The sequence below is a fragment of the Oculina patagonica genome, chromosome 14 (genome assembly GCF_052425735.1).
Source record: "Oculina patagonica isolate OP01 chromosome 14, crgOcupat, whole genome shotgun sequence".
Lineage (NCBI taxonomy): Eukaryota > Metazoa > Cnidaria > Anthozoa > Scleractinia > Oculinidae > Oculina > Oculina patagonica.
This window is the reverse complement of record NC_135771.1, coordinates 3,423,376-3,440,245: the sequence shown is the minus strand read 5'-3', so window position 1 is coordinate 3,440,245 and position 16,870 is coordinate 3,423,376. Positions and strand designations below refer to the sequence as shown.

Below are 16,870 nucleotides of genomic sequence, written 5' to 3'. Positions count from 1 at the left end.
CAAAGTACGCTGTGATTAAGCTCAGCAATGATACACGCATGGTACACCGACGTGTGAGTCAGTCATGCTAGTAAGTACGTTATTGATTAAGGTCAAACATGTTTTTGCGACTGTTCCTAAATGTTTTACAATCCCGAGCTCCACGAGCTTTCTTAATGCATCTGAGCTTACCTGGTCTCCTAAGCGGAACTTGCTTTAGTTTGTCACGCAATCTTAGTGGGGGAAAGACTGCGTGACGAAAAAAAATAACTTGTGTGTATGAGGCCTGAACTTACCTGCACGATGGAAATGTGTTGGCTATCTCGACACACGTGCCTCCATTAAGACATGTGTCTTCTTTGCAAACAAACGCATCTGTGGAAAAAAACAATAAGATTTCATACTTACTTCTTGTTGTCATAATGTATCAGTTTAGTGCCCGAGGCTCTTATTCAAATTTTGAAAATCAAGGCAAGCTTTTATATATTACCTGTTTTTCATATAAACATCTTAAAGGTATTAACAAAGCAGTTGGGAATATTCGTCAGTGGTATCTTCCTTCATCGATTACATTTCCTTGAGGAGATTGAAGCATTGTTTGCAGTGGCCTATCTAGGACAGGGACTCGAGGTCACCTCCTCTCCTTTTAGCGAGGTCCGACGGGCGGACATTTTTCGCCCCTCCCCTTAGTGGGGAAAAAGAGGGCCACCTTTACTCCGCCCAACCCCTTTATCTAACGAAAAAGGGCCCCAAATTTGTTTTGCTCCCTCCCCTCCTTTGAGTGCCTCTGGATCCACCATTAACTTGACTCTTGGTTAAGAGTTTCAATTTTTCAGTGGATCCAGCGAATCATCTCGCTACAGCCATTTACAAACATGTATATTCATGACTGGATGATCCAACCCTGACCAAAACGTTTGGAATTCTGTGCCTTTTCTCGATGATAGTAACGATACAATGTTGTCCCTCTCCCTTCCCTAAACGATGTTTGGTGTCAGGAGTCAAACATGTCTCACACATCTTAAGCAATTCATGCAATTTAAAATTGTTTACAGGGTTTGAAAGAAGGGCCTTTGTAAGTCAGCTTTAATGATTGTGAATTTTCGGTTATTTGCTTAGTTTCAATTTGCACACCGAACAGTTCAAGAAAAACATCCTTTAAAGCCGCAATGATTCTGTTAACAAAGCAATTACCACCCTAATCATTCTTAGTTGTTGGCGGTTGTTGAGTGGTTTCGATTGTTTTGTTACCTGGAACGCAGAGCTCTTCACCAATTTCTGGAAATCTATCGCAGTTTAATTTCTCTGGCCATGTGAAGCCGAAACGTCTCATCAAGTCTTCACAGCCGCCTCTAGCCCTGTTACAAAGAGAGCGGCAAGGCGGAACTGGAGTCTGTAAAACCGTGCAGACTGGAGCGTACACGGAACAAAGAAAAAACGCTAAATCGTCCGAGCACACTTTCACCAATGGGAAAAACTGATGAACTTCAAGCGCAGCCGTTTCCTGCGTATAATGATGCAAGATGTTTGGAAATATCGTGGTATTGTATCCAAGACCCTGGCAGAGAGGAATAGTGAGTGGTTCACAGGTCTTCGGTTGTCCAGTAGTTTCGATTGTTCTGTTACCGCCAACGCATATCTTTTCACCAATTTCTGGAAATCTATCGCAGTTTAAACTGTCTGGCCATGTACGTCTGAAGCGGAAAAGGCTTATCAAGTCTTCACAGCCGCGTCTAGCACTGTAACAAAGAGAGCGGCAAGGCGGAACTGGAGTCTGTAAAACCGTGCAGACTGGAGCGTACACGGAACAAAGAAAAAACGCTAAATCGTCCGAGCAACCCACTTTTACCAATGAGGAAAACTGGCGAACTACAAACGCAGCCTCTTTTTGCGTTTTGTGATTCAAGATGTTTGGAAACATCGTGCTATTGTACCCAATACCCTGGCAGAGAGGAATAGTGAGTGGTTCACAAGTGTTGTTTTTCGTTGTTGGTGAAATCGTGGTGGAAACATCTCCATCTACTGGTGTGAGGGTTGGGATGGTTATTTCACATCTTGTCCCTTTGTAATTCGGGGGACAGCTAAAAGGAAAACAACATAATAAGTGTTCGCCTTCTGTGGATTCAATATAGTATAATCAAGTAGAGGAGAAAATTCAAAATTGCCATTTAAGGTGATTTAAATGGCGCGCAGGTAAACCAAAACGAAATTGCTTGTTGTGCATTTCAGAACCGTTACATGGACCGCCGCTCACAGAATCAGGCACTGGTTCCCAGGGTACGCTGTGATTAAGATCGGCAATGATGCACGCATGGTATACCGCCGTCTATGTCAATATATACAGCTGTGCTAGTGAAAATATGATTGGTTTAGGTCATACGTGTATTTGCTGCTGTTGTGCTAAATTTTCTATAATCACGAGCGTTTTTAGGCACCTGAGCTTACCTGCACGAGGGCAGTGTGTTTGCAATCTCGACACACGTGCCTCCATGAAGACAAATTCCTTCTTTGCAAACAAATGCATCTATGGAAAACAAGCCAATAAATTTCATGTGTCAGTTGAGTGCCAAAGGCTCTAATTGGGAAATCAAGGCAAGCTGCTAAACTGGTATTAAAGGTATTAAAGTGCCTATGAAGAAAAAATATTTTTACTTTTCGAAAAGCTAAGAAAAGAATAATGTCGAAGAAAAAGAAATCGGACTTTTTGCCGCGTAAAGTACCCTTACGAAGACAGAACAGTGGGTCTGGAGACTGAGAACGAATTTTGCTCGGATGACGTTTCTGTTGATTGACAGCGATGTTTTGCTACTTCAGCTGAGATAGTTTGCAAAACAATAAGACCCGAGGGGCCGACATTTCTTGCACAATTTCCATATTGGCGCCTTCTTTTGACAACAAAGGTGTTAAGCACTAGCGACTCCGCCACTGACAAACAAGTTCATTTCTTATAATGAGCACGGTGCGAATCAGAGCGCTGCAGTTATTCACAATATTCATGGTTTGATGTTTTCTGATGTAATGTGCGCACGGGCGCATGGCTCCTATACAACGCTAAATTTTCTTAGTTACCCATCACCTGTGGAATTGCAAGTCTTTTGATCTTGAAGCAGGACTAATCCTGGAGGGCAGTGACAAGAAAAACCATCTGGACGAACATCTGTTGGAGCTAATAAACAGATGTGACTGCAGCCTGTAGAATCTGCAGAGGGCCGACATGGATGGACTCCTGTGTAAAGAAAGCACAAGTGATAAACACTTTGATTTATCGTGAAGATGTAAATTTCAACAGAAAACCGTCAATTCTTAACTCAAACTCCAGCAATTATAAACAAATGAACAGTGATCGAGCCAAAGGTTAATATTTTTTGTGAATTATTTGTCAAGAACTTTCTCTACTTTCTTTTCTACAGTACGATTAAAGTGTTCACGGTTTTCGTATTCCCACTGTAACACTGAATGAAATGGAGAAAATGTCGATATGGAGGCATTCCTAAACAAAAAAAAACAAAAAAACAAATAAAGCAACAAAAAGCAGACAGACATATATCATAAAAGATGAAAAATACATGCAGACAGACAGAAAGACAAACGGAGAAACAGACAGACAGACAGTCCCACTGACCAATGCAAGCATATGAACGAACAAACGAGGGAGCAAAGAAAAGAATGAATGAAGATAAGATTGCCAACCCCTAAAGGGTACGAAAAAACATCCCTCTCATTTCGAGAGTCCTCCTCCATCACCCACTCTCCCCCCGGTTTCATTACTGACCTCTCGCGCCAGGCTGCCTCTTTTCATGATATATCACAATTCCTCTCGGTCCGTACAAGCGTCGCGCTATTCTAATAATTCCACCGCTACCATCCTTCTTGATCTTAAGGACCCTCCGTCCTCGACTGCGCTTCGTCAAGTAGATCGAGTCTTGAAAAACTGTGATACCAAAAGTGTTTCGAACACCCCAGCTACGCAAGGTGACCTTCCGATCCCGGCCGTTCAGGTCTGTAGACTCCACAGTACCCAGTCTAGCGTCAACCCACCAAATCCGTTCTTCATTATAGTCTATAGTCAGGCCGTTTGGCCACACGATGTCTCGGTTGACGAGAACTTGTCGTGAAGTAATGTTTCCGTTCATTGCACATTTTTCAATTTTGGCTGCGTTTCCCCAATCGGACCAGAACATATATCTGGAAGGTGAAGAAACAAGTTCAATCAGGTTCGTTAAAGGCTTGCTCCATTGTAATGGCCGACCGACCGACCGACCGCACGACCGAGAACTCGAACGAGCACCCGGCAGAGCACTCAACTGAACATCCGACCGAGTGCCCGTCCGAGCGCCTGATCGAGAGGAGGAAACAGAGCGAGCATTCGACCGAGCACCCGACCGAGCATCCGACTGAGCATCCGACCGAGCGCCCGTCCGAGCGCCTGATCGAGCGCCCGACCGAGCGCTTGCAAACTTAACCGACCGACCGAACACCCGCCCACCCACCAGACAGACAACCATTTTCTTGTTTTCATCGGAACATTCCTGCTGTAACTGCCACCCTAAATTAATGTTCTCAGAAACACCCCATTCCAAACAAAATTACAACATGCGATGTAAAACTTAAAAATCTAGTAAAAGAATTAACAAGTTGACACTGACTAAAAATATGGTTATGGACGTTTCGGCCACTACTGTTGCCTTCTTCAGCAAAGATTAAAAATACTTATTTTTAACGGCGTCCTGTTTAGAATATGCAACCGAAGTGTGATTAAATGAAATCACACCTCGAAGGAACTTTCTGAGTGCAACAATAGTCTCTAAAGTATTCTTAATGACTCTAAAAATTCTTAATTCTGTTAGAGTCATTAAGAATACTCTAGAGACTAAAGTTCCTTCGAGTGCAGGTTTGATTTAATTTTATTACACTTCGGTTGCATATTCTAAGCAGGACGCCGTTTAACATTTGCATTTTTATCTTTGGTGGAGAAGGCAACAGTAGTGGCCGAAACGTCTTTTTACCAAATTTTTAACATGCCTGGCTACACACCGAACAATTTTTTATGTTAAACTTACAACTACTACGTACTGTTTTAGCTAGGAAATAACATCCCTCCACTAACACTCCAAAATAGTACTCAGAAATCTTACCCAGCTATTGGATGAACGACAATAGCTCTTGGGTTTGTAAGTTCTGTTGTAATCAAAGCCAGTCTATGGCCACCATTAAAATCAGCCACTTCAATAACATCTGCACCTGCGTCTGTCCAATATAACTTCTTGTTTATCCAATCAACGGCGAGTCCTTCAGGAGACTGGACACCTTCCACCACCACCTCGATATTTCTGCTGTTATCGACCGGCGCGCGCTGGATATTACCCTTGGCGACGTCAGTCCAGAAAATAAATCCCGTATCATAGTCGAAATCTATTGCTACAGCTGCCATCTGGCGCGGTATAAAAGTTGTGTATGTTGTTGAACCAAGCTGAATGCGGAGTATATCTCGGCGATTGGCAAACAGAAGGAAGCCATCTTTATCTGATACAATACAAAAAATGAAAAAAAATAAATAAATGGCTATGTTATTAGGGCGATCATGCAGTGTTTGACATAATAAAAATTTGGTTTGTATCTGATCTTAAAAAAGTTGGTAAAAATGTATAAAACTGAATTTTCGGTAACTCTCTGTTACCTTCATCAGAGTTAAAATTGGTTCAGTTTTTTTGCATAATAAGTATTTTATACACCGCCGGTCCCTAGGGATGTTTCCAATGTTAAATAAACTTGTGGGAAATGCACATGCTCATTCACACAGTTAATGTCCTGGATAGAATGTAGCGCTTCTACGAATAGGCGTTGTTGCCTATTGTTGACATTTCTTTCTAAAATTTCTACATAATCCGGATGAATGTCATGGTCTGTTGTTTCCGCGTGAAATCTTATTGCGCTTTCGATATTAGATCTTGTGCCAGGCTTGTGCTCTGCGCCGCGCGAATTCCATGATCTTTTGCTCTCTCCCACATAGGCAAAATCACATGTTTTGCATTTGACTTTGTACACAATTCCCTTGATCTGATTTGTGGCGGGGCGGTCTTTTGGTTTCTTAAAGATACTGCCCAGTGTTTTAACAGGCTTGAAAGTGGTTCTTATGTTTTCTCTGCTAAGCACACGTCAAACTCTCTCGGAAACACCTTTTATGTAAGGGATTGAAGAGTAACCCCTTGGGCTCTCTTGACTTTCTTGGTTTTCTGGCTGTATGGTTTCTTGATCGAGCCGAAACAAGGCAACGATCGATGAAACTTTGAGGGTATCCGTTGACTTTAAGGTCACCGATTACTTGTTGTTTTTCGCTCTGTTTCCGCTCAGAGGTCGAAGGAAGATATTTGGCACGATCCATTAGTGTCTTTACTACAGCTCGTTTGCTTTGCGCGGGACTATGTGACTCGAAGGCGAGATATTTGTTTGTGTGCGTGGGTTTCCTGTACACGCCCACTTCCACTTGACCACTCGCAGATACCGTGTTACTTGTATCAAGGAAAGCTATGGTTTGGCCTTCCGCGCCTGTAGTTGGCACGCACACAAACAGAAATGCCATGTCGCTTGTCGGAATTTATCCTGGCAGGGCCTCTCTCTTACCACTGCGCCAACCTTCCTTCGAACCTTCAAGTGAAATCTTAAAAGGTTCGAGATATCGGGAGTTCGAGTTATCGAGGGTAAAATTAGTAAGAAAACAACCTGGAGGGAAATCGGAAAAGGTTCGAGTTAGCGAGTGGTTCTAATTATCGAGGGTTCGAGTTAAGAGAATGTATAGGAAGTTGCTTCCCCGCCGAGAAATACCGTTTTCTACTGAATATCTTTGAGTTCCTCGTGCCTGTTAATATGCACGAAAATAACCCCTTCGTGGGATCCCCTTAAATTGGCCTTAAAAGCACGAACACGAAAATGATCCCTTCGTAGATCCCCTAAAAAGCGCCCTGTCTCCAACATGCCCCCCCCCTTTTGAGTTCCCTAGTCACTCCCCTCCCCCTGACCCCAACGCCCAAAAAATAGGTGCATGTGCTTTAATAGTTCGTCACAATACACCTTTTTTCGAAAAAATAAATAAATAAATAAAAAAAGACAACAGGTATTAAATTTAGCCTTCATTCAAAATCCTAGTGAGAGGTTTCTCAGAGGATATCAAGTCACGGTTACTAAAGTTACATTATGAATACTGTGTCTATAAAAAACGTGTTTTGCCGGAAACGCACTCCGCTCGCAGGTAACGCTAGTTATCAAGGAGTCACGCTCGTTATCAAGAAGTCACGCTTGGAGCCACGCTCTATCCAAACAATTCAGGCAAATCATTTTTCCGATCTTTCCCTAAACTTTTTCTTTGAAATTAACCCTACCCTACCCTTCAATAATCTCAAATTTACCGGGAAAGGGATTATTCTAAAGGAAAATGTGTGTTATAATTTTCCGTTATCACGTTCCAAATTATAAACTCATTTATTTAGCTTCATTTGTTGTTAGAGTGATTCGTGTTTTTAATGCCACAAACAAGGTTCGAATCGCGTCATAGAAAAATATAATTTATACAGGAGGAAAGGTATCGAAACATTAAGCATGCTTTCGCCTGAAACTGTCTGCGTTTGCATGAGACGCAATTTACTGATCCTTACAATTTACTGATTTTTACAAGGTCAAGTTTGGACTCACCTCGAACTCTCTTCGTTGTTGGCGGCTGTCGAGTGGCTTCGCTTGTTCTGTTACCTCCAACGCAGAACTCTTCACCAAATTCTGGAAATCTATCGCAGTTTAAAATGCTTGGCCATGTGAAGTCGAAACGTTTCATCAAGCCATCACAGCCGTGTTTAGCACTGTTACAAAGAGAGCGGCAAGGCGGAGCTGGAGTCTGTAAAACCGTGCAGACCGGAGCGTACACTGAACAAAGAAAAAACGCTAAATCGTCCGAGCAACCCACTTTCACCAATGGAAAAAACTGGTGAACTACAAGCGCAGCCTCTTCTTGCGTTTTGTGATTCAAGATGTTTGGAAATATCGTGGTATTGTATTCAAGACCCTGGCAGAGAGGTATAGTGAGTGGTTCACACTTCTTTTGGCCTGCGCAGGGCAATACTAAACTTAGCCCTAAAATTAGGCCAGGGACGAGAAAATGAACAATATTCGCACCCGAAACAGCTGTGACCATTTCTGCTCGCATCTCAAGTGCAGTGACACGCTTTGGGTCGAGAAATGCAGTGATAAACCTCGCTGTTTGACAAACGTAATCGGATTCGGTCATGTCAATCAAAGTTACTCCTCGCCCAGCAAGCGGTCCAACAAACTAATCTCGCTACTTACATGGGTGGGGTAGGTAAGGGGCCTGTTCTATTTTGCACCAAATCAGAACTAAACCGATTGTACCGGGGCGAAATTCTTTCCTCTGGTGTTTGAAGAGCAGGGATTTTATTATAGAGCAAGGGAAGTAGAGGGATCCAGAATAACGGTCAAAGCGAACATTTTTCCGTCACTCACCAGGTAGCCTGCGAATACAGCCGCATCTAATTCGCTCCCGCCACTTCGCACGTAGTAAAAGAATGAGAGGCGGTTATATTCAGGCTACTCACCAGAAAAAGCGTTTTTAAAATGGTTTGCGTGCAATTTCCCCGGAATTTTGCGGCACGAGGCGTCAAAAAGCTAATTATATAATGATCTTTTTCCTTGACGGTGTCCAACTTGCCAGGACTTGGCGGTAGTTTTTAAACTACCGCGCGCCATATCCGCCATTCTGCTCTGATATCCGAGATGAAAACACGGAACCGCTTTTCACCAACTTGGCAAGCAGAGGTCAAAAGACTGCCCTCCAGCACAACATAAGCTTTGTTCTTGTTCTAATCGCTCGCAGAGACATAACAAATGGATTCTTTTCATCAATAGCTTTATTTCTAAAGAACTTGCAATTACAATTTCAGCTGACTTACCTTAATATTTATTTTAGTACATCAGTTACATAAATGGTAAAAGCAAGAAAAAATGGCATTACACCGTTACCAAAGCATCGATTTTCAACTTTAAATTAGTACGAGCCATAACATTAAGGTATAAACTAACCAAACAGGAAATATGTACACGAAATACCGAAATACCTTATTACATGAAATTTTCGCGACTCGTTAAATTCGCGATTTTCGCAATTAAAAAAATCGGAAATTAAAGTGACGCGAACAATAAGTGCTCGCGATCATAACATGACGCGAAACTTAAGTGACTCAATGTCAATAATCAAGAATGAGTTAAGTACCACTGAAGGAAGGGATTTTCAACGTAAATGCCTGCTATGGACCTCAAGAACAATAATTCACGTACAACCATGAACTGCTTGTGGACATTATGCGGAGAACTGCTTTGTTGTTGCTCTTGCCGAGATTTTGTCCAGCCCTTGCGTTTTTGTTAATTTTGACGCTGCTAGGCTTCTACCGAAAGTGCTCGTAAAAAAAGTGCTCGTAAAAAAAGCATTAAATGCTAAAAGAAGTGCTCGTTTTTTGCCAAAAAAGTGCTAAAATAATGCTAATTTTTTTAAAAAGTGCTCGTGGGTTACATAATAATGCTCACTTTTTTCCGATTTTTTTAAACATAGAATATTACATTTTTCAGATTTTCAGTTAGATTTTTCAACAATAAAATATAACGATCAATGTTTGATGTCAGAGTACGCTCTCGAGCTATCTCTGCCTTGGCTGGCTGACTTCCATTGTTCCTTGATGACAACGTGGATGACGTCATCTTGGAAGGAGTGTGATGGACTGGGTTTCTAGAAGGCAATCACTGACGTATCAAACCGATCAAACCTATTCCCCAGGCCTCCTCGACTCCTTTGACTAAAATGAGGGCATAATGCATCTTTGGACGCCATAAATGAAGTCAGATTGTGCTTTTTAAGACAAAATTATACAAATAATCAGTCGAAAATCCAAAATAATGCTAGCAGTGCTTTTTTGGATAAAATGTAAAAAAAAAAAAAATGCTCGCGAAGCCAAATAATGCCAAAAAAAGTGCTAGCACTTTTGGTACATGCCTAGACGCTGCGTTATTGTTCCTTAGATAAAGTCGTTTTAATAATATTGCCAAGGAAATGTTAATTGTGTCGAACTCAAAAACGCGAAATTAAGGTGATTTAAAATACAAAATTTTTCGCAAAATCGCGAAATTTAGTGTCGCGAAAATTTCATGATAATAAGTGATAAGGTAACTGACATGCAGCTCACGTTATGATTGCACACAGCATAACGGAAAACTAACACCTTACTCGCAAATATATCATTTAGGACGCTGGCCTTATAATAGCCTGGGTGTCGAACCGCCTCTTCTCCCTATTCCTTCGAACGCCGGCCACGAAAGCTAGCTGAAACATAGAGCTGTGCATAAGAGCCTTTGGTTTATGTTATACTGAATGAGTAACATTCGTTTGCATTACAACTGACAACAAAAAATCGAAAATATTCAATTTCCTTTTCCGTTAGTTCAGCTCATCCACCTTAAACTCTTTAATCCGTTTATATTGACTATATTTGTATCGTAAAACAAAGCAATTTCAAGCCGATTATTCACTTCAAGTTGAACCCCGATAACTCGAACCTTCAAGGGGAAACGAAAAAGTTCGAGTTATTGGAAGGTTCCAGTTATTGAGAGTTATCGAGATTTAGAGTCCTAGAAAAACACCCTTAAAGTCACAGTGATTCTGTTTACAAAAAAAAAACATGCTGGCCTTACTATTCTTAAAGGGACTATGTCAAGGGGATTTCGCAGATTTTTGGTCTAAACTGTACTGAAATTAGTGGTAGGCAACTTAACCCTACATAAACCTTATCCCAGTCTTTGAACATCTAAAGGAATATATAACCTTAATTTACGGATAGAAATCAAGCTACGGCTATAAATATCGATATTTCGAAGACGCGCGGAAACAACTTGAAAACGTTTTCAACTTGCAATCCGTTTCCATCCGAGCCATCCGCAGCCAAAGAAACTCGTTAACAGTTTCAGTGCTCTAATGTAGCAATTCTTAATAAAAATGGACTATTATTTTTAGGTTTCCTGTGACAGAAATATAAATTTTGACAGTTCAAACATCATTTAAAATCCGTGACATAGTCCCTTTAATTGTCGGCGGTTGCTAAGTGCCCTCACTTGATTTGTTACTTGCAATGCAGATCTCTTCGCCCAATCTTGGGAATTTAGAACAAGTCAAAATCTCTGGCCATGTGAAGCCGAAACGTTTCATTGAAGCTTCACAGCCGTGTTTAGCACTGTAACAAATAGAGCGGCAAGGCGGAACTGGAGTCTGAAAAGGCGTGCAGACAGGAGCGTACACGGAACAAAGAAAAAACGCTAAATCATCCGAGCAACCCACTTTTACCAATGGGAAAAACTTGTTCAGCTCAAGCGCGGCCTCCTCTTGCGTTCTTTGCCTCAAGAAGTTTGGAAATGACGTGAAATTGTACCCAACACCCTGACAGAGTGGTATGGTGATTTCACAACAACGGCAACCACGGCGCTTCGTTGTTGGGGTAATCGTGGAGGAGAAATCTGGCGTGAGGGAAATGAATAAATAAATAAATTAATAAACTAGTGGTAACCACAGGTTAGAAAGTGCGGGCCTCGATGCAGTTAAGAGAAGGTACTGGGAGGGAAGTGTTTTTTGTTAGTTTGGAAAATTACTTCAAGTCGAAGTTTTTGGGAAGTTTTCCAGAAGTTGGCATAACTGTGGTAATTGAGATTTCTTTTATAAACTGCGGTTGTTTATTGGGAGTCTGTCCACCGAGAATAACAGTATCTCAATGTGTGCGAAATTATGATGATTTTTTTTTACGTGTTTGATATTACCAATCATATGTTGACAAGTTTGCCATGTTTCAATGGTGAACAAGCCAAAGTTTATCATATTAAATTTTTCAGACAGTGTCGATAAATCACTGGACAAAAGAAAATTATTCCTAGTAAGGTCGAGTAACGCGTCACGCTTAAGTCACGAATGTTTTTTATCGTTTCCTATTGCCGCGAACCAATCGTCTCGTGCAAGGCGCGAGACGATCGGCGCTTCGCGCGGCTTCGCGCCTCAACATTCAGCCCTTTACGCCTTCGATACGCGCTTTTTTCAACAGCTTTAGAGAAGAAATGACTGTCTTGCAGTCTACCAACTTCCTTATTGGGGCAAGAAGGGTCCTTACTTCGCGACTCCCTGTTTTGACCACAAAGGTCATCTTTGCTATGCCACACGAACACCTGCGGATCCGCCACTTATTTGACTCTCAGAGTAAAGGATTGACAAGTTCCACTTTTATTTCAATGTGTCCGTCGAATCATAGCGCGCTGCGGTTATTTACAAACATGTATAGCGTAGTGAGTCCAGTTCACTAATAAACATAATTATATTATGTGTCTCAGTGTTACACATGTATATGTGTATGTAGAATTGCTTACTGTATATTCACGGTTGGATGTTTTTTTGTTGTACTATGAGCATGGCTTCGACTCAAGGCTGAATTTACATGATTAAAGAAAACTATTTCAGTTAGCCGTTACCTGTAGAATTGCAGGTCTTTTGATCTTGAAGCAGCACTGATCCTTGAGGGCAGTGACATGAATAACCATCTGGACGAACATCTGTTGGAGCTAATAAACAGATGTGACTGCAGCCTGAACGACGGCATGGATTAACGCCTGTGTAAAGACAGCACAAGTGATAAACGGCTACCGTAAAATTCCGGTTATAAGCCCCCGGTTATAGGCCCATCTACCTGGAAACAAAAAAATACATCCGGTTATAAGCCCCCCCCCCCCGGATATAAGCCCCCCTCTGCTGAATGACAGTACTGAACAGGGCTAAATGTTGCTTTATTATGCGTTTTTAACCTAAAAACGTATTTCGATCAACACTCCCGTGGCTCGTTTCGAAACGTTTTTTTTTATTCCGCTTATAAGTCCTCTCGGATATAAGCCCCTCCACTTATAAGCCCTCCCAAAACCCCTTACGAAGTTCTATAAGCCCAGGGCTTATAACCGGAATTTTACAGTATGTTAATATCCGGGCTAAAACAGTGAATAACCCCCGGGAGGGTACTCCCCCACAATACCTATACGGGGTATCCATATTCGTGCCGTATCCCTAGAACGGGGTATATGATTTTATCATTAACGAGGTACGATAATAAATAGTAACTGTGAAATTTTGGAATGGAATACCCCAAGTAGTACCAAAACCCGATTTTCAGCCTCTAAAAGGTACAACTTTTTCTGGCTGTATCCCCCCCCCCCCCACCTATCCACGAGAAACATCCCTGTCAACGCGAAATGAAGAGTCATCCGATTACATTACTGACCTTTCGCCCCAGGCTGCCTCATTTGGTGGTAAACCACAATTCCTTTCGGTCCTTTAAGGCCTCTCGCAATTCTATCAACTCTACTGCTGTCATCCTTTTTGATCATAAGGACTCTTCGTCCTCGACTCTCCCTTGTCAAGTAGATCGAGTCTTGCAAAACAGCAATACCAAAGGTATAGCGTACACCCAGGCTACGCAAGGTAACCTTCCGGTCACGACCGTTGAGATCTGTGGATTCCACAGTACCCAGTCTAGCGTCAACCCACCAAATCCGCTCATCACTATAGTCTATTGTCAGTCCAGTTGGCCACACGATGTCTCGGTTGACGAGAACTTGGCGTGAAGTACTGTTTCCGTTCATTGCACATTTTTCAATTTTGGCTTGGTTACCCAAATCGGACCAGAACATATATCTGGAAGATATTAAAAGAAACAAGCTCAATGAGGTTCGAAAACGGCCAGCGCCGTCGCCGAAGTTTATTTCCATTGAACAAATTGAAACTGACCGATCGTGCGCCCGAGCGACTGACCGAGCACACGACAAGCACACGACCGAGCGCCTGAACGCAGTCGGGGGAATAAGTGCCAGTTTTGGCAAATCTTTGTTGAAGTACTCGAAGAGTTTCCGAATTATTTCAACCAATCAAAAACTAGCGCGAGCGCTCACGAGTACTCCGAAAGCAATCGCGCGAGCGAATACGTCATGTTGCTTAGCAACTTTCAACGAAATCCGCGGGCTCAGTCACTTCTCGGAGAAGAGATGTCGCCATCAACTGGCTCTTGTTCGGTTGTTCCCCCGACTGAACGAGCACACGACCAAGCACACGACCGAGTGCCCGATCCGAGCGCCTCACCAAGCGCCCGACCGAGCGCCAGCCGATCCACCGACCAAACCATTTTCTCGTTTTCATCTACTTAGTACTATTTTCATGAGGAAATCGTATCCCTTCCCTTACACCCTAAACTAAAAATACACGAACAGAAAACTTACCCAGCAGTTGGATGAACGATAATAGCTCTTGGATTCGTAAGTTCCGTTGTAATCAAAGCCAGTCTATGGCGACCATTAAAATCAGCAGCTTCAATCACTTTTGCACCTGCGTCTGTCCAATATAACTTCTTGTTTATCCAATCAACGGCGAGTCCTTCAGGCGACTGGACACCTTCCGCCACCACCTTAATATATTTTCTCAAGAGAAGAAGTCTTGTTCTTCTTCGTGTGACCATCACGCGTTGGATGTTTCCCTTGGCGGCATCAGTCCAGAAAATAAATCGCTTCTCATAGTCGAAATCTATTGCTACAGCTGCCTTCTGGCCCTTGACCAAGGTTGTCTGTTGCGCTGAACCAAGGTGGATGAGGCGTATATCACGACGATTGGCGTACAGAAGGAATCCATCTGTATCCAATACAAGGCAAACCGTATGATAAACAAACATGATGAAGAAACAACGAGGGTCTCAATGGGGTTTAGTGTTATTTGCCAATAATTTTTAATGTTTTCTGTTAAATTGGCCAATTTTTTTAATGTTTTAACTGTTTCCGGTGAAAATATTGTTAAGTGTTTTGAGGATTTTTCGTGAAAAATCCATAGTCTTTAAGCATTGTAAATTCTTATCTGTTCTTCGAAAATCGGTAATAAATCACTCATGAACTTTGAGCCTGTGCTGTGTGCTCTTCTCGGAAATTTTCTGCAGTCTTTGGACATCTTCGGTTGTCTCCGAAAATCTTTGGTAGTCTTCGGGAATCTTCTGTACTCTTCGGAAATCTTCCAAAATGATCGGGAATCGTCGGAAAATGGACGAAAACTTTTTGATATACTAAACAAAATAATATTGGCCTTTTTGGAGCCGTTTTTGTTTCCTTCTAGATAAAACCTACTGTTACAGTGAATTTTTTACTGTTTATAGTATTAAAATGCCTAAAATTTAATTGTTTCGTGTCACAGAGCCAAAACATTAAGTGTTTAGTGTTATCGAGCCCCCCCCCCCCCCCCTCCCCATTCAGAACCTCAACATAAAATGGAGCAAACAAAAGAACGACGGAGTGAACGAAGGAGAGGAGAAACGTAGGAGCAAACAAACGAACGAACAAAACCATCAACTAGCCAACAAAAGTAATTTAAAAGAGCTTACCGGTATTACAGAAGTATCCCGGTAACTCGAACTTTCCGCTCTCAAACAAAGTCCCATTTCCCTTGGATTTGACCCCACTTTTCAGTCAATCTTACTTGGTTAACTCGAACTCTGATAACTCGAATTTCCCGCTTACTCAAACTAAATCTCGTTTCCCTTGATCGAAATTTACCCCGATAGCTCGAATTCTGGTTCTTGCAACTTGCCACGGATGCTTATTGAAATATCCCACTAGCTCGTCTTGTCGCGTAATACAGTAAAACCCCGATAATTCGAACTACCCCCGCTAACTCGAACTAAGTCCCATTTCCCTTGGATTTGACCCCAATTTTCAGTCATTTTTACTCGGTTAACTCGAACTCTGACAACTCGAATTCCCCGCTAAATCAAACAAAATTTCGTTTCCCTTGACAATAATTTACCACAATAATTCGAATTCTGGGTCATGCAACTCGCCACGGATATTTATTGAAAGTATCCCATTAGCTCTTCTTGTCGTGTAATCAGATAAACAGTAAAATTAACACCACATCAACTTGTTTAATTAGTGCTAGTTACATTACGACAAGATCTGACAAGACCGAAAGGTAGGACGGGTAGAAGAGAGCTTCAGCACGTACCGAATACTAAGCTAAGGGACGGACCATTATTTTTTCGATGGGGGCGGGAGGTTAGGCAATTACAAAAAAATTCTTGCACAAGAAAAGTTGGAGAAAAAAAATCGTGCACAAGTAAGTACGGGGAATAACTTCAAACAAGCCCCACCTGCTAAAGAAGGATGGTGCAAAAAAACTCTCGCAGAGGCTTAAGCTGGTAAAGAAAATTCTTGCAAACACCAATGCTGACAAAAAAAATCTTACTCAAAAAAATTGCCCACCTCCCCGCCACCCCCCCTCCCCCCCAAAAAATGGTCCGTCTCTAAGAGAAACGCAAATTTGCACGTTTTCGTACTCTCCAGACATATGTAAACAAAGTACTTTTATCCATGTTGAGTTTTAGAAGATTTTCCAAAATTCAAAGCCATGCGACAGTGGAAATAAAGCCACAGAATCGACACAGAAAATGGCCTCCAGAGAGGAAAACTAAATTCTTCACGCGAAAAATACTAACTTGTACATTTCCTCTAGGCCAACATGCAGACGACAATTCGGTGTTATGTAAAATGGAGCCTCAAAATAATATTTAATCTGTTTAAAAGTTAGAAAAGACAAAAGGCCATTAAATAAATACTTCGAAGCCGTAAAGAAATCGGCAGACAGTTAACATCTAGGTACAACAAATCTTGTCTTTTTACGTGTATTGCCGGGAACGCACTGTCATATTTTTACGTTATCGTTGCTTCACTGACTAATTCGCGTACCGCTAATTGATGACACCAGTAACGTTCGAACCGCGTTAGAGAAAAAAAT

The 16,870-nt window shown here is 41.9% G+C and overlaps 2 protein-coding genes across 2 annotated transcripts in view; both read right to left on the bottom strand.

The window, feature by feature from the left end:
- Window positions 1–8,223, bottom strand: part of LOC144638087 (uncharacterized) — a 36,670-nt gene extending 28,447 nt beyond the window's left edge. Inside the window, exons 1-7 of the mRNA XM_078497214.1 lie at window positions 7,666–8,223; window positions 5,115–5,502; window positions 3,752–4,164; window positions 3,056–3,205; window positions 2,425–2,503; window positions 1,231–2,060; window positions 276–354 (exon numbers count right to left, since the gene is read on the bottom strand). Of these exons, the coding sequence (XP_078353340.1) occupies window positions 276–354; window positions 1,231–2,060; window positions 2,425–2,503; window positions 3,056–3,205; window positions 3,752–4,164; window positions 5,115–5,502; window positions 7,666–8,170 (2,444 nt within the window). The 5' untranslated portion in view covers window positions 8,171–8,223. The remainder of the gene's footprint in view (window positions 1–275; window positions 355–1,230; window positions 2,061–2,424; window positions 2,504–3,055; window positions 3,206–3,751; window positions 4,165–5,114; window positions 5,503–7,665) is intronic.
- Window positions 8,224–10,535: 2,312 nt separating this feature from the next.
- Window positions 10,536–14,765, bottom strand: LOC144639070 (low-density lipoprotein receptor-like). The gene is made up of 4 exons (XM_078498328.1): window positions 14,320–14,765; window positions 13,329–13,741; window positions 12,532–12,669; window positions 10,536–11,535 (listed from the first exon to the last, which is right to left on the bottom strand). The coding sequence occupies exons 1-4, from the start codon at window positions 14,763–14,765 to the stop codon at window positions 11,123–11,125; spliced, it is 1,410 nt and encodes a 469-aa protein (XP_078354454.1). The 3' UTR covers window positions 10,536–11,122.
- Between the last annotated feature and the right edge of the window lie 2,105 nt (window positions 14,766–16,870).

Excerpts from the sequence above, each read along its gene's own strand:
- LOC144639070 (XM_078498328.1), bottom strand. The coding sequence starts at position 14,765 with ATGTTTGTTTATCATACGGTTTGCCTTGTATTGGATACAGATGGATTC. Across the intron at positions 13,742-14,319 it reads ATCGTTCATCCAACTGCTGG|ATATATGTTCTGGTCCGATT; the intron begins GTAAGTTTTCTG and ends AATATCTTCCAG. Across the intron at positions 11,536-12,531 it reads AAAGACCTGCAATTCTACAG|ATTTCTCCTCCACGATTACC; the intron begins GTAACGGCTAAC and ends CCCTCACGCCAG.